The sequence below is a fragment of the Ranitomeya variabilis genome, chromosome 1 (genome assembly GCF_051348905.1).
Source record: "Ranitomeya variabilis isolate aRanVar5 chromosome 1, aRanVar5.hap1, whole genome shotgun sequence".
NCBI classification, from domain to species: Eukaryota; Metazoa; Chordata; class Amphibia; order Anura; family Dendrobatidae; genus Ranitomeya; species Ranitomeya variabilis.
In genome coordinates, this window is record NC_135232.1 from 796,824,395 (window position 1) to 796,847,331 (window position 22,937).

The window sequence follows — 22,937 nt, forward strand, 5'->3', positions numbered from 1 at the left end:
ACAGGGATACGGCGTTGATTTTGGTCTTCCAACCAAAGCACCAATAATCTTTCCATCTCAATAATAAGCCCACTACGCTGCTTTGTTATGACTGTCGCTTTCATAGGAGCAGATCCGTTCACATGTTCAAGGATAAAATCTTAATTCTTGATAATCGTAGCGACAGTCGAACGACTAAGTCCTAATGACCTGCCAATTTCTGTTGGTGTTTCCCTCTTATAAGATCGCCTTATGATATCCACTTTCACCTCCATGGTGATGGCCTTCCTTTTCTTTGATGCACTGGTATCAGATGAGTCTAGCTTACGTTTGGGAGCCATAATGAAGGGTGTTATGGCGTGCAGGAGACTCGGTTTCCTCTGTAACCGGGTACAGTGTACAGTACTGGACTCTATTGTTCCGCCCCTACACGCAGTTCGACTTACGACGCAAAACGTCGTAAGTCGGAATGAGGCGTCGTATAAAGCGTTGTAAACACGAAACGACGTAACCCGAGACCGTCGTAAACCGAGGACTAACTGTACTTCATTCACTTGGTCCTCGTTTCGCGACTTGCCACAACTTCAAGCTTGGTTGGCAACTCCTTGGTGGGTTTTATGGGAAAATCTAACATTCATACTTAGGTTCACAAAATAGTATGTGCGGGTGTCATAGAAAATATTAAAATCTCTGATGACCCTAGCGAGGGGGCCTTCACCCCACTCATGCAGATTTACAGTAAGGAAACAAATAGCTGACAGTCTGAGTCTCTTAGAAATGGACTGGTAAGATGGACATCTTAGGCTACGTTCACATTAGCGTTAAGCTAATGTGCGTCGGGTTTGCGTCGGCGACGCAGCGGCGACGCATGCGTCATGCGCCCCCTATACTTAACATGGGGGACGCATGCGTTTTTTTTTTGTTGCGTTGTGCCACACATGCGTCTTTTTTGCCGCAAGCGTCGGACCAAGAAAACGCAACAAGTTGCATTTTTCTTGCGTCCGATTTTCGGCAAAAACCGACGCATGCGTCGCAAAACGCAGCGTTTTTGCGTGCGTTTTGCCGCGTTTTTGCGTGCGTTGTGCGTTGCGTCGCCGACGCAGCGGCGCACAACGCTAGTGTGAACGTAGCCTTAAGATGCAGGAAGCTCCTTTCTGAAGTGAACACGTTCAGTAATTGGCAGCGCTTTGGATGCAGCACATGTCCGCTGAGTCCAAAGCGCTGCTGTCTATTGAACGCAGGTGATTCCGCATGTGTTCACTGAACCGTGTGGATTCACTGCATCCAATACATCGTATGGGTGAGATTTATCTTGTGGAGGCTTGCGTCGCTGCAAGATAGACAAGCTGAGGTCTGGAAAGATGCGCAGCATGTCCGTCTCCGTGGGTGACCAGCGGGCGGCTGTGCACGCACAGTGGACATGGGATTTCTTGAAATCCCATCCACTATGCAGTAACATCTGGAAGCTGTGAGTTGGACGCTGCGCAAGCACGCAGTGTCCAACCCGCAGAGTTTACTTATGTGTACACACCATAAGAGATCGTGGCAGTACCAACAAGCATGTCTACTGTGCGTAGATAAAAGGTATACAGATTGGACAGGTAGTTAGGCTGTGTGCACACGTAGCAGATTATTCACATTTTTTTCGCGGTTTTTCGCTATAAAACCGTGAACACCACACTCACATTAAGCATCCTATTTAATAGAAAGCAATCCGCATTTTTTGTGCACATGCTGCGTTGTTTTCCTGAGTGGAATCGCATTCCAGAAAAAAACGCAGCATGTTCATTAAATTTGCGGAATCGCGGGGATTCCGCACACCTAGGAATGCATTGATCTGCTTACTTCCCGCATGGGGCTATGCCCACCATGTGGGAAGTAAGCAGATCATGTGCGGTTGGTACCCAGGGTGGAGGAGAGGAGACTCTCCTCCACGGACTGGGCACCATATAATTGTTAAAAAACAAAAAAAGAATTAAAATAAAAAATTGTGATATACTCACCTTCTGATGGCCCCGGAGTCTTCCCGCCTCAGCGGTGCACGCGGCCGCTTCCGTTCCTATAGATACTTTGTGTGAAGGACCTGCGATGACGTCGCGGTCACGTGACCGCGACGTGATCGCGGTCACATGACCACGACGTCATCGAAGGTCCTGCACACAAAGCATCTATAGGAACGGAAGCCGCTGAGGAGATCCGGGGCCATCAGAAGGTGAGTATAACCATTTTTTTTATTTTTTTATCATTCTTTTACTATTGATGCTGCATAGGCAGGAGCAATAGTTAAAAGTTGGTCACACTTGTCAAACACTATGTTTGACAAGTGTGACCAACCTGTCAATCAGTTTTCCAAGCGATGCTACAGATCGCTTGGAAAACACTAGCATTCTGCAAGCTAATTATGCTTGCAAAACGCTAGTTTTTAGCAGGAATATGCATGCCAATTCCGCATGCGATGTCCTCAGGGCAAGAGTTGCAGAATTTCCGCGGAAATTTCCGCGGGAATTCTGCGACGTGTGCACATAGCCTTAAGGCTGGATAACAAAGGTACGTGTTTACACAAAAGGTATATAAGTGACAGAGCCTCTTTTGTCCTCAGGAAATACTTTGTCCCTTCAGAAGTAATGTTATACATTGTCCCAAGACTTAAGTCTCCGAAAGAAAAATAGAATTAGACTAAGGCTACTTTCACACTTGCGTCGTTTGGCGTCCGTCGCAATGCGTCGTTTTGGGAAAAAAAACGCATCCTGCAAATGTGTCCGCAGGATGCGTTTTTTTCCCCATAGACTTGTATTGCCGACAGATCGCGACATATGGCCATACGTCGCGTCCGTCATGCACTGGATGCGTCGTGTTATGGTGGACAGTCGTCACGAAAAAAAACGTTCAAAGGAACGTTTTTTCGTACGTCGGGTCTGCCATTTCCTAACGCGCATGGACGGATGGAACTCCACCCCCTCCTCCCCGGGACTTTAGAATGGGCAGCGAATGCGTTGAAAAACTGCATCCGCTGCCACGTTGTGCAGAATTTTCACAACGTGCGTCGGTATGTCGCGCCGACCCCGTACCGGCGCAAGTGTGAAAGTAGCCTTAGGCCTCTTTCACACTTCTGTCTTTCAGCTCCCGTCACAATCAGTTGTTTTTTTAGAATGCAGGATCCTGCATTTTCTCATAGACTTGTATTAGCGCCGGATGGCCATCCGTGTCTTTCACTGGATCTTGCATAAAAAAAACGTTTTTCAGAGGAAGTTTTTTCTGCACGTCGGAAAATCAGTCAGCGACGTATTCTGTGCTGCCCGTCACTGGCTACAATGGAAGCCTATGGGCGCAGGATGCGTCGCTGCCTGTGAAAAGCAGGAATCCAGCGACGGGTCCCGCCTTTTCAAAGAGAGCATGCGTAGAAGAATTTCTTGTCAGGGAAATTCTCTCTCGCTCTCTTTCTCTTTTTACTATTGATGCTGCCTATGCACTTCTCGCGAGATTTCGCAATGTATTACTAGGAAGTAACGCTAGCTGCCGGGAACATCGGTGACGCTGCGTGGGAACGCCGGCAGGTGAGAATACTGCGATTTTTTTTAATTTTTTTTTAACCTGGTTTGTGTTGTGTATGCGTTTTCGCATATTGCGCATCTGAGAAACTTCCTGTGCCGGGGGTGAATCGGCACGTGGAAATACGCATCTTTTAGGTCGATGGTTGCCATAAAATAATGCGGACCTATCAGGAGAATAGCAGATTTCACTGACTCCATTTTGAATCTTCGGTATTGAATATGAAAATTGAGGCCTTTCAGATTTATTATAACTTGTGCATCCCCCGATGGTTTTTTTTTACCAGGAAGAGACGAGAGTAATGACCCAAACCCCATTCTTCGGGGGGCACCGGGGAGTTTGCATTTGATTTTAAGAGATCTCTGAGGCCTGTCATCATCAATGTATGTGCTCCCTGTGACAATGGGAAGGTTATCTTCAGACTCCGAGGGGGGAAAAGATATGAATTCTATCAGGAGGCCCTCCTGAATGACATTGAAGACCCACTGACAAGTGGTGATGGCCCGCCATTGATGAATAAAATTTGCTTTTCCCCCTGCCCTTGGCATAGCTCCATTTCCCCTTACCTCTTGTTTGGCAGGTATTAGATTAGGGGGCACGAAAAAAAAGTTTTCTGATAGGTTTCTGCTCTGGAAGGGCCTTTTTCTATCTGTGGCCTTTTCCAGAATTTCGTCTAAAGCAGGACCAAAAAGATAATCGCCCTTAAAGGGACTCTGTCACCTGAATTTGGCGGGCCCTGTTTACGGTCCGATGGGCGGTGTTTTCTGTTTCATTCGCCCCTTCTTTTCCCGCTGGCCGCAATATTGTCTTGAATTTGATTAGGTTTCCTCCGTAGAACACGCGTGCGCAATGCAATCTTGCCTTGCGCACGCGCAGTATGCTTTGCCCAACTGCGGGCAAAGCCGAAAAGCATTGGGCACATGCGCCGGTGCACTATGTTCCGGAACACAGCGAAATACTTCCGGGACATAGTGCGGCGGCGCATGCGCACTAATGCTTTTCGGCTTTGCCCGCAGTTGGGCAAATCATACTGCGCGTGCGCAAGGCAAGATTGCATTGCACACACGTGTTCTACGGAGGAAACAATCAAATTCAAGACAATATTGCGGCCAGCGGGAAAGGAAGGGGTGAATGAAAGAACGGAAAACACCGCCCATCGGACCGCAAAACAGGGCCCGCCAAATTCAGGTGACAGAGTCCCTTTAAAGGGAATTGAGCATAACTTAATTTTTGAAGTTACGTCACCGCTCCACATCTTCAACCAGAGGGCTCTTTGGGCAGAATTAGACTGGACTAAGGCTCTGGCTGCTATTCTAATCGACGCCATAGAAGCATCAGCCAGATAAGCCGAAGCCTTTTGGAGCATGGGAAGAGAGTCTAAAAGTTCCCTTCTCGACGTACCCTGGGAGATATGCTTTTCCAGCTCATCCATCCAACGGGAGAGAGCTCTGGCGACACAGGTGGCAGCAATATTAGATTTTAACCCCGAGGTGGCTGTTTCCCATGACTTTTTCAATAGGCTCTCCATTTTTCTATCCAACGGATCTCTCAGCTGAGAGGAGTCCTCAAAGGGGAGCGAAGTTTTTTTCGCTACTCTTGACACCTGTATATCTACTTTAGGTATATCCCATGAAAGAAACCGATTCTAAGGGAAAACGGTGCTTCATTTCAGAGGGAGTGGTTAGGCGTTTCTCTGGGAGCTCACACTCCTGAGATATTAAATCTACAATGTTCCTATGAACCGGGAACCCCAAATGTCTCTCCGATTTCAATCCTCCAAACATTTCATCCTGTATGGATTGAGGGACAGAGTCCTCCTGTTACCCCATTGTGTTACGTACAGCCATTACTAACTCCTCAATATAATCAGAGGAGAAAAGATACTTTCTTGCCTCCGAAAATTTAGACGCAGAAGATTCACCCCATTTCTCCGAAGAAGAGGAATATGAGTGATCAGACTCAGAGAAAGAATGCTCAATTTGTATCTTCCTTTTTTAAGAAGGAAATGGACCTGGCAGTGGAGTAGGATTGAAGGCGGCTAGCGAGGATTGCACTTCATGCTTAACCAGGGTACGGATTTCGTTGAGGAGGGAGGGCTGTTGTGCTCTGACCACTTTATCCGTGCACCCCTGACATAGTTTTTTCTCCCATAGAGAGGGAAGCTTCAGATTGCGCATTTTGATGACTTTTTTTCCGGGATTTTCTGGGCAGACTTTTCTCCCTGCAATAAGAGGGAGAGCGGTGTAAAAAGGGCACCCCTTATTACCTCTGGCCTTGGACCCACCCCGTGACAAACTTACTGGAGCTGGGGCAGCCCTGGGCTCCGCAGATGTAGGGCAGGAAGCACCATCCATACTGACAGGGATCAGTCTTACCTGGAGGTGTCATCAGGCAGGTTTATATAGAAATAAACCCTGCCCCCAGCGCGGAAGAAACGATTCCCCTCCTCCCCGGGTCCGAGAGCAGGCCTCCACGTGGAATGGTGTGCTCTCTGCAGTGTCCTAAGGTCCGGGGGCCGCAGGAGGCAGAGAATCTGGAAGTGGATGCGTTCCATGCAGTGGAACGCAGGACCGGAAGTGACGCGCACAGCGATGACGTCACTTCCGGGACGCTGAACATCGCTGCGGAGGGAGGAAGAAAGCCGGTAAGCTCAAAGAGGCGACCGCTGGGGATCACTGGCCCGCTTTACCTCCCCTGGAGGAGAGGGTGGGCCAGGAAAGGTCCCAAATCACGAGGAGACGGGAGCAGCATAACGTGGAGGAAGGCAGAGCCCACGACCACCACTACCCGGCAGGAAAAACCAGGTACACTGCAGTCGCCGGCCACACAGCATACGAAAAACCTCTCCATGCCCCATGGGGGACAGGAAAGACACCGGCGAATAAGAGGTAGTAGGGGCCTTTTAACCTCTTGTGCTTCCTGTCCCCCATTAGGGAATGGAGACATCCTCCTATGCTGTCGTGGAAGGTGACGAGAAATAATGAATATTGGAGTTCGTATAGATCCGATAAGGATGGGACATAAATTTCCAGCTTCATGATGAATCGGGGAAGATGATGCATGTTTTTTCATAATCATAACCCCTGCCTATACGTCACAAATCCGTAGTGGGCTGATAACCGACAACAGCCATGTCATGCTTTGTCTCTGGGTAACAATTAAATCCAGATAAAAAAGTTGGCGGCGATCTCAAACTTCTGCGCTCATCAGTGAGTGAAGTTATTGTATAAGTGGGAACTACATAAAATCCTGAAGGGCTGAGGACATCCCACAACCCAGTCCACATGAGGTCATCACAGGCCTGTATGTGGCTGTAACTCAGGTGCTGATAAAAGATCAAGACAAATTAGGATCCATGTTCATGTAGAGAGATGCATATCAGTGCATGCATGATTATTGTTCACTGGATGCTTTCCAATTGAAGCGCTCTCCTTCGCTGGGCCGAAGCATATCTGTTATCATCACAGTAAGTTTCTTTTGTTTTATCAGTTTAATTTTAAGTAACTGTATATGCTGCATTGCTGTTTTGTCTTTTTTGTAAAATCTTTTGTATATTTATTTTTTTCTAAACACGGTCCTTTATTTTGGATTAAATTTAATCATTCTGTAATCCAAACCCCGAAGCCATACGCTACCAGAACCAGGCCTCCAGTTAGCCTGTATAAAAATAGACTGGTGGTTGCAACAGGTAGTCTTGGGTTGTCTTAGGCTACGTTCACATTTGCGTTGTGCGCCGCAGCGTCGGAGCCGCAACACACAACGCAAACAAAAACGTAGCAAAACGCATGCACAACGCTGCGTTTTGCGCCGCATGCGTCCTTTTTTTCATTGATTTTGGACGCAGCAAAAATGCAACTTGCTGCGTCCTCTGCGCCCGGACGCGGGCGCCGCAGGGACGCATGCGGCGCAAAACGCAAGTGCGACGCATGTCCATGCGCCCCCATGTTAAATATAGGGGCGCATGACGCATGCGGCGACGCTGCGGCGCCCGACGCTGCGGCGCAGACCGCAAATGTGAACGTAGCCTTAGCGCTAGCAGTGATCGTACTGGGGGTATCTACACATATTCCATGACTTGGAATTGGAGGTGTAAATACCGTACGCTAACTGTTGGTTTCCCGAAAACCAGCCTATTCATGGAAACAGCCTCTGGTCTCCTCCGTTAATCATCGGTCAATTGTGTAATTGTCCGGACGATAGGGGCAGTAGATGGCTGTTTGCTCCAAATATAACAGCGGGTGGATCTGCATGATCTCCCAGGCTGCGATCTTTGACAAAATGGTGGCAGTGGTGGGATTCTGCATGGTCTCTCCGGTGTCCACTCTTTGACAGGAGGCAACAACCCCATCCCACCCTTTTTTCCCCGCCGTCTCTAATTTTTTTTCCTATCAAGGCATAGTGCTCCATGTTTGGATTGATAAAATCATGGTATACTCCTTGGCAGTAATGCCATATTATCATAGATAATAGAGGTTGTCCACTACTTGAGAACCCTAACTTAACCAATTCAGGACCTCAATTAAAAAAACAATGGATACTCCCCTCCCACAGCAATGTCTGTGCTGCTGTTCCCAGCAAGTGACTTTTAGAACCACGTACAGACTGCAGCCAAAGAGCGACCACTGACTGTCCTGACAGACTATTGATGAACTGCAGTCAGTCTTCCGCTCTGATAAAATAGTAAAGCACCTCAAATTACCTTTACAGACTACCATATATTTTACATTTTGTTTTTGATGGTTGGGCAATCGTCTATGAAAGAACTGCACTGGTTCATAACAATATGCACAAATATCTGATTTATCAAAGATCACCTTATCGCTGTCAGAATTTTCTGCTTCGGATGAAGAAACACTATCAGGATCCATTTCACTTGAGGATTGCTGGGGAGGCTGTAAAAAAAAGTAAAAGAAATAAAATAGAAAAATAGATTAAAAAAAAGAAAAAGAAATGCTTATGCTCCAGAACAGCGACATGGTCTATACTCAGGATTTTGCACACATTCTTCATTTTGGGAAGAATTAAGGCCATGATTCAAAGGCTTTTTACCTAAACTCTAGCAGAAATATAGTTTGAAAAGTTGTACATTTTTAGACTACTTTAGGTTGAGCAAAAGGTTTGTGATATTTTTCCAGGCCTGAAAACTCTGCCTGCATTATGTAAACTTGGTGGAGCTTACCTAGAAGAGGATGTGGATGAGTGCAGCCAACAAATTCCTCATTATTAACTTGACAAGAGGCACAAGTTATGACACAAATGTACACTGACCGGAATAAATCTCGAGGTGGCGCACGACAGCTAAAAACTTCACCAAAACTCGTGTACAAGCCTCTTAATGAATTTGATGCATCTTCTACCATTGCACCTTTTATCAATACTAGTCTTGATTAGGGATGGACAGACCCGTGGACTTTCGGGTTCATCAAACTTTTTTTTTTTTTTTAACTAAAGCTTTGTTCGGGTACCTGAACTTGATCCCGAACAGCAGGCTGATCCCAAGTGGTCCTCGGCGTGACAGCGTGGGAAACGGTGTGACTGGCGGTAACAGCCGCTGGGTATCGCAGACTGCTTTGGGTTCCCATGCTGTCACAAGAACAGCGTGCGAACCAGCAGTTGTGACCGGCTAATACAAGGTTAACTACTCCTACACTCCTTTCATCATCGTGCACCTGGTCTCGCTGATAGCAGTGAGAGCAGGCGACACTGATGAGAGTAGTAATCAACCGATGCCTGCACATAGCAGTAGCTTTACTGCTATCCACAGATGTTGGAGACCAAGAAGTTGAACGTGGATTACTTTGTGGGATCATTTTATTAATAAATTTGTTAACGAGGGCTAGTCTGAGAGAGTCTTTATTCAAATTAAGGTAGGTGTGTGTTTATTTTTACTACTGAGTTAGTAATGGGTGTGTGACTAACACTTCTCCATTGCCAACCCCAAAAACAACCCCGAAAGCCACCACACCAGGGCAAAATCGGGAAGAGCTAAGGCTGAATGCCGGAATATGATGTGCCATTTTTGGGGTGGCTGCAGGCTGATATTTGTAGGTTAGGAATGGTCCAATAAGCAAGGCCAGTCCCAGATTATTAAATAAGCCCACAGCCGTCTGCTTTCCCTTAGCTAGTTATTTAAAAAAAACAGCTATTCGGACTATTTGCCTTTTTTTTTTTTTTTTTTTTCTTTCAGTTATTACTTAAAGTATTTTTCTTTTGAGAAATAAATGACATGGGGCCCCCCCTAGGTTTTTTTTGCCTTAGCTGGTTTTTAAAAATAGGGGATACCCCCCCATGTAATTTTATTAGGGTCCCCACCCCATTTTTAATAACCAAAAGCAAAGCAATCAGGTGCGGGGCTGATATTAATAGACAGGAAAGGTCAATAGATATTTTCACATTCCGAGCATAAAAAGACCGGCTCACAGCTGTCTGCTTTTCCTTGGCTGGTTATTAAAAAATAAGTGAACCCCATGTCATTTTTTCTCATTTATTTTTTACTATTTTTCTTTTATTAGTAATTAAAAAAATAAAAAATAAAATGGTGAGCAGTCCCCTGCGACAGCTCATCAGTCCGGACTCGCGCTGCCCTCATGAGAATTGGCCGCTGTAAACTACTGAGGTAACCTTACGGATATCACCTCAGCTAACAGCAGCCGAGTTCTCACGGAGAGCAGCGATGAAGAAGACTGGGATCGTCATGGGACCTGCGTTTGGATTACGGTGGACTCTATGGCGATTATTTATTTATTTTAAATCAATGGGGGTGTGGGGGGGGGGGTGAAGGAAACTGATGGAGAGATTTTTATTTTCAAAATAAAGATTTTTGTTTTTGCAACTTTTTTTCTTCTCTCTTTACTGGGGGGTATCTGATAGACACCTCTCCATTACTAACCCGTGAGCTTTAGGTCAGTGGACATTACATAGCTGACATCAACCCGATAATCCCATTACCCCGAATGCCCTGGTGTGGTGGCAATCGTAAAGAGCTGGGGCTAAGCCCTAGAATTTGAACATCTAATGGATGTGCTATTTCTAAGGCGACTGAGGGCTGGTCCTATTAGGTTGGGAAGGACCATGGATATTTGCGCCTTCCCAGCCTATTAATATCAGCCCCCCAGCTGTCTGCTTTACCTTAGCTGGTTATTAAAACTAGGGGGACCCCACGTTTCCCCCCCCATTTATTTCTTCGTATGTTAATATATTTCTATAAGCTACTGTGACTAGAAATGGAATTGCTTGTTTGATTTGTCCATAGACTACAATTTTTTTACTCTTCATTCATCGGCTTCTTAAAAACTAATTTCAAGTTTGCCAAATTTCTCTTAAATAAGCAGTTATGCCACCTACCCACAACCCAGACATCTACAAGGTAATCACTCCAACTTTCGTGGATTAACGAGCCTATGCCTTCTACTCAATCTGTATTCTGGACTGTGCTCTAATCTCCTTAGCTGTGCACTGTTGGGGGTCGGTAAGGGTGGTGTCTATTAAGCAGTCGGTGGGAGTCTCCTCCTCAAATATGAAAGGCTCTACAACAGAAAGCTTCCCTTGTAGATCTGAACATAGCCTATCCCCACCCCACATGAAAAGCAATGCAGGCACGACAGAAGCTTTAGCCTTGTGGGGGTCACTGAATCACACAGACTTGGGAATACATACCATTGCAGCCTTAGGCTGTTCCTTTTCACTGCCTTCATCTTCACTTGATGATGAAGACTTTACAACAGGCGGTTTTTCCTCATCACATTCTTTCTCATTAAGTGCTTCACTATCGGAGGAGTTGGTTGACTGAAAAAAAAAGTTTACTGTCAATGATGTTTCCAGAGCCCAGATATACACACACACAAAATGTTAAGGGTGCTTTCACATTGCATTTAGGCACCCGTTCAGTGGCTTACGTCCAAACCCCCACGGGATTGGGACGTATGCGCCGATGGGGCCGTAAATGATAAATGTACGCTTTGCCATGCTGAATTTCCAGGCGAGTATGCCTACTGGATGCGGACACTCAGATGTAGTAGACTGTGTCTGGGTGTTAGCCTCCAGCAGGTGTATACGCCAGAAAACAATGCAAAGCAGAGTGCATGTACGCTCTGTCGGCACCATTATGGTCTAAGGCCCAGGCGACGCATATGCCCCATTTTGGGGGGGTTGGTGTGATTGTGGACATAAGCCAAGATGGGCCACTGACTGGTACCTAAATGCAGTGTGAAAGAATTTTAAGGTTCTTTGAAAGTAACCGTGAAAAAAAAAAGAGAAGTTAGTTAGTCCCCAAATGGGTACTCACTCCAAGAAAATACACAAAGTCTTACAAGGACTACCACAGCATCTACATTGTTCTCTCTACTCTAACCATACTTATTAGCTATTCACAAGACAGAAGATTGCTGGCCCCTTCCAGGTGATAAGAAGAGGGGCCCAAAATCCCATGTGAATAGAGTAGTATGCAGTGGACCACCATTCTATTCACTGCCTGACAGAGACTGATGGCTGAGAACAGTGTTCACTTATCTCCATCCTCAGTACTCCCATATATAGCGTATACAGCAGCGGTGGCATATGTACGATACTGCTCCATACACACAGGCGCCCAATTCTCATCTCTGGGGGCCTTCCATTGGTCAACCCTGCGACAAACATAGCCCATAAATACATTCTGTGGAAAAACCTATATAACAATCACTTTAAGAACATTCATACTTACTGGAGCTGGAAATTTGTAGTTGCCATCTGGATTATTTTGAATTTCCCAAAGACCTTCATTAAATCCCTTTCTTTTGTTAGGTTTGCCATATTTATCTCTGTATTTATCATACAGAAAGAGATCCTTTGCACCCAAAAAAGCTCTAGGAGAAGAAACAAAAAATGCAGACTGTATATGCACACACCCACACATTACACTTTACTTCCCAAGTAATAACATCCATAGGATAGGTGACAAATAGTGTATTGACTATAGGGGTCCGCTTCTGGGACCTGCACCAATAGGCAGAAAAACAAAAATTAACTCATTGGGGCCAAACACTGATTGCCAATACCTGTTTAATGGAGAAAAGACATTTAAAAACATATTTGCAATTCAATATGATTAGGGTGATACCTAGTTTAGAATTAAGTTTTACTGCTTTCTCACATAAGAAAAAAAACCTCGGTCTTGTAGCATAATGCTCCTACAGGTGCCCGGGCACAAGAGCTTGTTATTTCCCATTATTACACATAACTTAAAAGGGACTGAGCAGAGAGGGACTGTTCAAACTAATTCTCAGTTCATCATGACGTGGCCGATAATTTACATACACCTACTTACCTGCTTGTTTCACCACCCCCATCTCCACCTTCCCACCCTCTTTGATTGACAGCTCTGGCTTCATAGAGCCAGAGCGAAACCTAGCAAGTGGAATGGGGCATTTAAATAAATATCCCCGCCATGGAGCACAGATCGCCTGTAATTTGTTTGTACAGTCACTGTGCTTAGACAGAGACCCTTTAACTTATAGACATTATGGTTTGACTTCTTTGCCTGTGTAGATTGGATTGGTTGTTATGGATATCTGGCGAGAATTTCTTATCAATAGCACCTTTAGAAATGTATTTACTTAGAAAATTGGTGACTTGTTCAATACTTCTTATTTCACCCACTGTATCTGATCAGGAAGATCACTATCTGTAGTATCAAGCAGAAAGATTTTTTGGCCTTGGAAAACCATATAAATGTAATATCAACCAGAATTATGGCTATATCAGACATATTTGGCATGTCTAGAATGGAAAAGACATGCTTGGAAAGATGGTGGTGATATTATTCCACTAAGGTGGTCATGTAGGATAATATCACAAATTAAAATTATATCCCCTAAAACTATTTTTTTTTTTTTTAAAGGGAACCTGTCACCCTCAAAATCGATGGTGAGGTAAGCTCACCGTCATCAGGGGCTTATCTACAGCATTCTGTAATGCTGTAGATAAGCCGCCGATGTTACCTGAAAGAGGAGAAAAAGACGTTAGATTATACTCACCCAGGGGCGGTCCCGCTCTGATGGGTGTCTCAGGTCTGCTCTGGCGCCTCTCATCTTCATTCCATGACGTCCTCTTCTGGTCTTCACGCCGCGGAAAGGTCAGAGAGGCCCAGTGCCTGCGCACTGCAGTACTTTGCTCTGCCCTCAACAGGACAAAGTACGCCTGCGCCGGAGCCGCGGTGTGAAGACCAGAAGAGGACATCATAGAATGAAGATAGGAGGCGCCGAAGCGGACCCGAGACACCCATTGGACCGGACCGCAGCGGGACCGCCCCTGGGCGAGTATAATCTAACGTCTTTTTCTCATCTTTCAGGTAACATCGGGGGCTTATCTACAGAATTACAGAATGCTGTAGATAAGCCCCTGATGACAGTGGGCTTACCTCATCATCGATTTTGGGGGCAACAGGTTCCCTTTAATATATATACCGTATATACTCGAGTATAAGCCGACCCGAGTATAAGCCGCCCCCCCTAATATTGCCACAAAAAACTGGGAAAACTTAATGACTCGAGTATAAGCCTAGGGTGGGAAATGCAGCAGCTACCGGTAAATTTCAAAAATAAAAATAGATACCAATAAAATTAAAATTAATTGAGACATCAGTAGGTTAAGTGTTTTTGAATATCCATATTGAATCAGGAGCCCCATACAGTTCATGATGACCCCATAAGATGCTCCATACAGTTTAGAATGGGCTCCTTAAGATGCTCCATATTAAAATATGCCCCATACAATGCTGCAAAAATGCTGATTATAACCCCATAAGATGCTCCATAGACACATTTGCCCCGTATAATGCTTCACAAATGTGGATTATGGCCCCATAAGATGCTCCATACAGATATTTGCCCCATATAACGCTGCACATGGCCCCATACAGATATTTGCCCCATATAATGCTGCACATGGCCCCATAAGATGCTCCATACAGATAATTGCCCCATATAATGCTGCACATGGCCCCATAAGATGCTCCATACAGATAATTGCCCCATATAATGCTGCACATGGCCCTATAAGATGCTCCATACAGATAATTGCCCCATATAATGCTGCACATGGCCCCATAAGATGCACATAGAGATATTTGCCCCCATATAATGCTGCACATGGCCCCATAAGATGCACATAGAGATATTTGCCCCCATATAATGCTGCACATGGCCCCATAAGATAAAATAGAGATATTTGCCCCATATGCTGTTGCTGCGATTAAAAAAAAACAAAAACAAAAAACACTCACCTCTCAGGTCCCCGGCACTTGCTATACTCACCTGCTCCCCGTTCCACCGTCGGCGCCGCTGTGTCTTCCCCGTCCTCTGCACTGACGCTCAGGAGCACTAATCGCGTCATCGCGCCCTCTGACCGGAGAGTCACTGCAGAGGACGTGGAAGACGCAGCGGCGCCGACGGTGGAACGGGGAGCAGGTGAATATCCGCACTGAGTTATACTCGCCTGCTCCTGGCGCGGTCCCTGCACGTCTGTTCCCCGGCATCTTCCTCCTGTTGTGAGCGGTCACATGGTACCGCTCATTACAGTAATGAATATGCGGCTCCACACCTATGTGACCGCTCACTACAGGAAGAAGCTGCCGGCGCCGGGGAACCAGGGACGTGCAGGGACCGCGCCAGGAGCAGGTGAGTATTATTAAACAGCTACGCTCCCCCTCCCCTGCCGACCCCTGGGTATGACTCGAGTATAAGCCGAGAGGGTTACTTTCAGCCCAAAAAAAGTGGGCTGAAAATCTTGGCTTATACTCGAGTATATACGGTAATTAGAGATCCTCCTTCTCTGACCTGATTAGGAAGACCCATGACAGGCCTGGATGACCCTAAGATCTCATTTCTAGAAACCTCCATTGTCAGACCCAGAGGAAACCAACTAGTATTGTAGAGCTGTCCAAATTTCTGCAGTGTCTCCTCACTGATCTAATCCGTAAGAGCCTTCTTTATCGTTTTTTTATTTTTGTACGGTTTTGCCTGCTGAGTATGTATTTTTGTCAGTTCTTTTTGTAACTTTTCTAAGCACTGTAGCATTTTTGTATAATAAATGTAAAGTTGAATAAGTTTGTTAATTCATAATGTACCCACAACCTCAAAGAGGGAGAGTATAGATGAGCAGTGTTACCCTATAAGTGCTAGAAGTTTTACCAGTTTGGTACTGGAGAGCTAGGTGTGTGGGTGTACAAGTGTTACCCATGGTAGGAGCCTGGTTGGCATAACAAAATGGCAAGCGGTGGCAGCAATAAGTATGATGTTGATGTGTCACAGGCTGTGGTATGTGCTTATTTGTTTATTGCGATCGGCGAGTGGACGATTAAGGGCGAGGAGCCTTTACAGTTGCAACTGAGTAACCTTTGCAGTGAGTGGACTGTGTTTGGCCAATATTTATACACGCAAACACCAAATTATGAAAAAACGGAAACACTTCAGGACACCTCGACCTATTCAGTATTAAGTGTGGGCGCCACACATTTACACGGCTTCACATAATATCAGTGAGGCTAATAGTTGTCTGAGGAATGCTCCACTATGCCAAATGCAACTGATCACATAAGGTCTTAGAAGAGGTCAGCATAGACTACAGCATCTAAAAGTGTTAAATGACCAAAATTGGAGTGATCGTTAATCCCACCCACTGCAGTAGGAGCATAGCTGTCCAATACGGTCCACTCCCACTACACATCTATATTACATGGGCACCTCCAAATGTACTTCAGATAGTGTCAAGGAATGTTTTAAGGAGTACTAAAGGTACCATACAAAGCAAGAGGCCACCAAAAGGGGGTGGGTTTGAAACTATTAAGAGTGGAAGACATGAGATGGTTTGGGGGACGTGGGGAAGCACCAAAGGGAACCTGTCATGTCCCCAAATGCTATTAACGTGCTGATACAGGATTAACCTATGATCACATGCTCAGTATTTTATATTCGTAAGTCAAAACCAGGAGAGGAACGGTCAGAAGAAAAGTATAGTAGGAACACAACATCATTTATGTATTTATCACTCAAGGTTTTAGTTTACAAATACCATTTAACATGTCCTAATAGTGTTACAGTGGAGTTCAGTAGCTACAAGGGAGAAAATTAACTATTTCTCCAGGTTAATAATGTTTGGGGAAAATGACCACTTCCCTTCAATTTATTTAAAGGGAACCCGTCAGCAGAATTGTGCACAGTAACTTACAGTATCAGGTCGGCGCCGTTATACTGATTACACTGATACCTGGGGTGATGAACTCAGTCTTGTGGTTGTTGTTTAATCTTTATTTTCAATCTTTAATTATCTTTAATTATATGCCTGTGCTCTGGGGCGGCCTGTGGGGCGTCTACATGTGGTGCTCTGCTTAGGTATTCACCAGTATGGCTTCTGACAGGTAACTGATCATTCAGTGACCTGCCCCTATTTTACAAGCTGCATAGAATATTTTGGGGCTAGAAAAAAAAATAAAAAATTAACATTCAGCCAAATTGAGGGGGCATCTGTGCTTGAGCATGTACCGCAAAATGCATATAATATTGTTGGGTAGCAGCAAAACGACACTTGTGCAGTACCATCTATCGCAACGCAACAGATGCTACTGCACATGTGCCACAGCCATTTTGATGACTTTTTTTTTTCCACCAAACAATATTATATGCATTTTGCGATACATGCTACAGCGCAGGTGTTGCCGCCACCATTTTGCTAAATGTTACTTTTATTTTTCTAACCCCACAATATTCTATGCAGTATGTAAAATAGAGGGCAGGTCACCTGACACCACATAAAGACCCCCCCCACAGGCTGCCCGAAGCACAGGCATATCATTAACTGAAAACTACAAATACACCCAAGGTATCATTTCAATTAGTATAACTGCACCAACCTGACACTGTTGATATGTTACTATGCACAGTCCTGCTCACAGGTTCCCTATAATGTTTCCTTCAAGCTAAATGTGGGATACTGTTGGTTTTAGGTTACCAGAAAGCATAGTAAAACTCAGAACACCTGCTGGCAGGGGCAGACATACCACATGGGCAGCCGATGCGGCCGCACTGGGGCCCAGAGGTGGAGGAGGGCCCCTGCAGAGCAACTAATAATGAGGGCAATCTGGCCTGTTTATCCGGCCCCGAGGCTCCAGGGGGCCCCTGGCCAGATTGCCCTCATGTGCGGCGGGCAGGGAGAGATCACTGCAGCTCCGCTGCCTACAAGAAAAAATGGCAGCGGAGTTGCAGCAATCTGTCCTGCTTCCGGCCCACGCTTCCTGTCTCACACAGCAGTGCGGCTGGATGACATCATTCAGCCCCGCGGCTGTGCCAGAGAGGAAGCTGCCGGCGACGGTGATGCTGCGGGAGAGCGTGCGTAGAGGTGGTGTGTGTGTGTGTGTGTGTGTGTGTGTGTGTGTGTGTGTGTGTGTGTGTGTGTGTGTGTGTGTGTGTGTGTGTGTGTGTGTGTGTGTGTGTGTGTGTGTGTGTGTGTGTGTGTGTGTGTGTGTGTGTGTGTGTGTGTGTGTGTAGAGCTGCGGGGGAACGTGCAGAGACATGACTATGTAATAAAGACAGGGCTCTATCCAATATATAAGGGATGGTGCTGTACATGAGACGGCACTGTATAATAAGGGACGGCAATATACACAGAGGAGACTATGTAAAAATAGAGCTGCCGCCTCACCACCACCAGAGCCGCCGCACCCCCGACCTTCTGTCTCTTCCCCATTATACCATAGAATATAAGTCCGCAAGGACAGGGAGCTCTCCCCTCTGTACCAGTCCGTCATTGTAAATTTGTTTACTATAAACGATATCTACAGTATAACTGTATGTAACACCTTTCTCATGTACAGCACCATGGAATTAGTGGTGCTCTTCCCCTATGAAGATATTGCAATAGAAATCAGACGTTTGCAGCTAGAATAGTCATTTACCACATTAATGTATAGAGTATTTCTGAATCATTTAATGTTAGCTTCATTGGAAGAAACGGTGCTTTTCTTTCAAAAATAGGGAAATTTCTAAGTGACCCTAAACTTTTGAATGGTAGCGTATATCTATATATGTATCTATATCTATCGCTGGCAAAAATTAAGAGACCACTACAAAATTTTCAGTTTGTCTGATTTTTCTCTTCATAGGGATATTTTTGAGTTAAATGTAAATTGTTCTTCTTCTATAAACTACTGACATGTCTCAAGTTCCAAGCAATACATTTTTTATTTATTTTCTGAAAATGAGAAATGCTCAAAAAAAAAAATGCATTGTTGCAGACCTCAAATAATGCAAAAAAAACCCCTCAATCATTTAGAAACAACAATACTAATGTTTTAACTTAGGAAGACTTCAGAAATCAATATTTTGTGGTTTAACATTGATTTTTATTTACAGCTTTCATGCGCCTTTGCATGCTTTCCACCAGTCTTTCACACTGCTTTTGAATGACCTTATGCCACTCCTGGTACAAAAATGTAAGCAGCTCTTTGTTTGATGGCTTGTGACTATCAGTCTTACTCTTGATTACATTCCAGAGGCTTTCAATGGGGTTCAGGTCTGGAGATTGGGCTGCCCATGACAGGGATTTGATGTGATGGTCCTTCATCCACACCTTGATTGACTTAGCTGTGTGGCATGGCGCATCGTCCTGATGGAAAAACCAGTCCTCAGAGTTGGAGAACACTGCCTGAGCAGAAGGAATCAACTGTTTTTCCAGGATAACTGTGTGCGGCTCTATTAGTCCTTCGCAAAGATTAACCTGCCCAATTCCAGCCTAGCTGAAGCATCCCCAAATCACCACTGATCCTCCACCAAATTTCACAGTGGGTGCCAGAAACTGTGGCTTGTACGCCGCTCCAGGTCTCCATCTAACCATTAGACAACCAGGTGTTGGGCAAAGCTGAAAATTAGACTCAGAAGATTACCTTACTCCAGTCCAGTCCTCTATGGTCCAATCATTATGGTCTTTGCCAAACTTCAGCCTAGCTCTCCTTTGCTTCTCATTGATGAAAGGCTTTTTCTAGCTTTACTAGCTTTGCTCAGGCAATGTTCCCCCAACTCTGAGGACTGTTTTTTCCAGCAGGACAAGGCGCCATACAACACAGCTAGGTCAATCAAGGTGTGGATGAAGAACCACCACATCAAATCCCTGTCATGGCCTGTCCCATCTCCAGACCTGAACCCCATTGAAAACCTCTGGAATGTAATCAAGAGGAAGATGGATAGTCACAAGCCATCAAACAAAGAAGAACTGCTTAAAAATTTGTACCAGGAGTGGCATAAGGTCACCCAAAAGCAGTGTGAAAGGCATGAAAGCTGTCATTAAAACTCACGGTTATTCCACAAAATATTGATTTCTGAAGTCTTCCTGAGTTAAAACATTAGTGTTGTTGTTTCTACATGATGAAGCTTTATTTTTTTTTGCATTATTTGAGGTCTGCAAGAAATGCATTTTTTTGTTATTTTGACAATTTCTCATTTTCAGAAAATAAATACAAAATGTATTGCTTGGAACTTCAGAGACATTGTCAGTAGTTTATAGAATAAAAGAACAATTTACATTTTACTCAAAAATATACCTACAAAGAGAAAAATCAGACAAACTGAAAATTTTGCAGTGGTCTCTTAACCCCTTTCTGACCTCGGACGGGATAGTACGTCAGAGGTCAGAAGCCCCTCTTTGATGCGGGCTCCGGCGGTGAGCCCGCATCAAAGCCGGGACATGTCAGCTGTTTTGAACAGCTGACATGTGCCCGCAATAGGCGCGGGCAGAATCGCGATCTGCCCGCGCCTATTGACTAGTTAAATGCCGCTGTCAAACGCAGACATTTAACTACCGCATCCAGCCGGGCGGCCGGACATGACGGCATCGCCGACCCCCGTCACATGATCGGAGGTCGGCGATGCTTCCGAATGGTAACCATAGAGGTCCTTGAGACCTCTATGGTTACAGATCCCTGGCAGCTGTGAGCACCACCCTGTGGTCGGCGCTCACAGCACACCTGATTTTCTGCTACATAGCAGCGAACAGCAGATCGCTGCTATGTAGCAGAGCCGATCGTGCTGTGCCTGCTTCTAGCCTCCCATGGAGGCTATTGAAGCATGGCAAAAGTTAAAAGAAAAGTTAAAAAAAATGTGAAAATATAAAAGTTTAAATCACCCCCCTTTCGCCACAATCAAAATAAATCAATAAAAAAAATAAATCAAACCTACACATATTTGGTATCGCCGTGTTCAGAATCGCCCGATCTATCAATAAAAAAAAGCATTAACCTGATCGCTAAACAGCGTAGCGAGAAAAAAATTTGAAACGCCAGAAATACGTTTTTTTGGTCGCCGTGACATTGCATTAAAATGCAATAACGGGCGATCAAAAAAAACGTATCTGCACCAAAATGCTATCATTAAAAATGCCAGCTCGGCAAGCAAAAAATAAGCCCTCAACCGACCCCAGATCATGAAAAATGGAGACGCTACGAGTATCGGAAAATGGCGCAATTTTTTTTTTTTTTTTTAGCAAAGTTTGGAATTTTTTTTCACCACTTAGGTAAAAAATAACCTAGTCATGTTAGGTGTCTATGAACTCATAGTGACCTGGAGAATCATAATGGCAGGTCAGTTTTAGCATGAACCTAGCAAAAAAGCCAAGCAAAAAACAAGTGTGGGATTGCACTTTTTTTTTGCAATTTCACCGCACTTGGAATTTCTTTTTCCCGTTTTCTAGTACACGACATGGTAAAACCAATGATGTAGTTCAAAAGTACAACTCGTCCCGCAAAATATAAGCCCTCACATGGCCAAATTGACGGAAAAATAAAAAAGTTATGGCTCTGGGAAGGAGGGGAGTGAAAAACAAACACGGAAAAACGAAAAACCCCAAGGTCATGAAGGGGTTAATTTTTGCCAGAGCTGTATCTATGACATTCATTAAAGATTTCCCATCCCCTACTTCAATTTATCACAGGATGCTGAAACTGCACGTTTAACTATATAAATCTATAGATTACGTGCCAATTCGCAACTCAGAACTGATGACGGTCTTGATTTTACAGGTGCTGCAGTGGTGTGAGGTTTGATAGTGAACCCAGTGGAATACAGAAAAGTGAAAGAGGTTTATGGTGATGCATGATTCCCCATCGTATGATGTAGTAAAAAAATGGACATCGTCAATTAAAAAGTGGTCGGACTTCAGTGCAAACGGCTCCAATTCCAGGGCGACTCCACTCTGCTATTGATAAATACACCATCCAGCAAAGTGGAGGTCGCCATTCTGGAAAAATCGACACATACCGTATATACTCGAGTATAAGCCGACCCGAGTATAAGCCGACCCCCCTAATTTTGCCACAAAAAACTGGGAAAACTTATTGACTCGAGTATAAGCCTAGGGTGGAAAATGCAGCAGCTACCGGTGAATTTCAAAAATAAAAATAGATGCTCCATACCGTTCATTATGGCCCCATAGCTGTGCCATATAGTGCTCTGCACCGTTCATTATTGCCCCATAGCTGTACCATAGAAAGCTGTGCCATATAGTGCTCTGCACCGTTCATTATTGCCCCATAGCTGTGCCATATAGTGCTCTGCACCGTTCATTATTGCCCCATAGCTGTGCCATATAGTGCTCTGCACCGTTCATTATTGCCCCATAGCTGTGCCATATAGTGCTCTGCACCGTTCATTATTGCCCCATAGCTGTACCATAGAAAGCTGTGCCATATAGTGCTCTGCACCGTTCATTATTGCCCCATAGCTGTGCCATATAGTGCTCTGCACCGTTCATTATTGCCCCATAGCTGTGCCATATAGTGCTCTGCACCGTTCATTATTGCCCCATAGGTGTACCATAGAAAGCTGTGCCATTGCTGCTGCTGCTGCAATTAAAAAAAAAATGACATACTCACCTCTCTTGCTTGCAGCTCCTGAGCGTCCCGTCCCGGCGTCTCTCTGCACTGACTGATCAGGCAGAGGGCGGCACGCACACTATATGCGTCATCGCGCCCTCTGACCTGCACAGTCAGTGCGGAGAGACGCCGGGAAGATGGAGCGGCGCTCGGCGTGGGGAACGCGCACAGGTGAATATGTAATACTTACCTGCTCCCGGCGTCCCGCTCCTTCCCCCGGACAGCTGGTCTCCGGGTGCCGCAGCCTCTTCCTCTATCAGCGGTCACAGTTTCCGCTCATTAGAGAAATGAATATGCGGCTCCACCCCTATGGGAGTGGAGTCCATATTCATTTCTCTAATGAGCGGTCCCACGTGACCGCTGAACAGGGGAAGAGCTGCGGCACCCGGAGACCGTGGGACTGCAGGGACAGCGCCAGGAGCCCCGGAAGCAGGTGAGTATGCCTCAGCGCCCCCTCTCCCCCTCACCCGCGACTCGAGTATAAGCCGAGAGGGGCACTTTCAGCCCCCAAATTTGG

General features: G+C 45.3%; 1 protein-coding gene across 2 annotated transcripts in view; it reads right to left on the reverse strand.

Moving 5' to 3' along the window:
- HDGFL2 (HDGF like 2) overlaps positions 1–22,937 on the reverse strand; it is a 112,351-nt gene that overhangs the window by 62,386 nt on the left and 27,028 nt on the right. For both annotated transcript variants that reach the window (XM_077273557.1, XM_077273550.1), the window contains exons 3-5: positions 12,230–12,371; positions 11,185–11,313; positions 8,343–8,420 (exon numbers count right to left, since the gene is read on the reverse strand). In XM_077273557.1, coding sequence (XP_077129672.1) covers positions 8,343–8,420; positions 11,185–11,313; positions 12,230–12,371 — 349 coding nt within the window. The remainder of the gene's footprint in view (positions 1–8,342; positions 8,421–11,184; positions 11,314–12,229; positions 12,372–22,937) is intronic.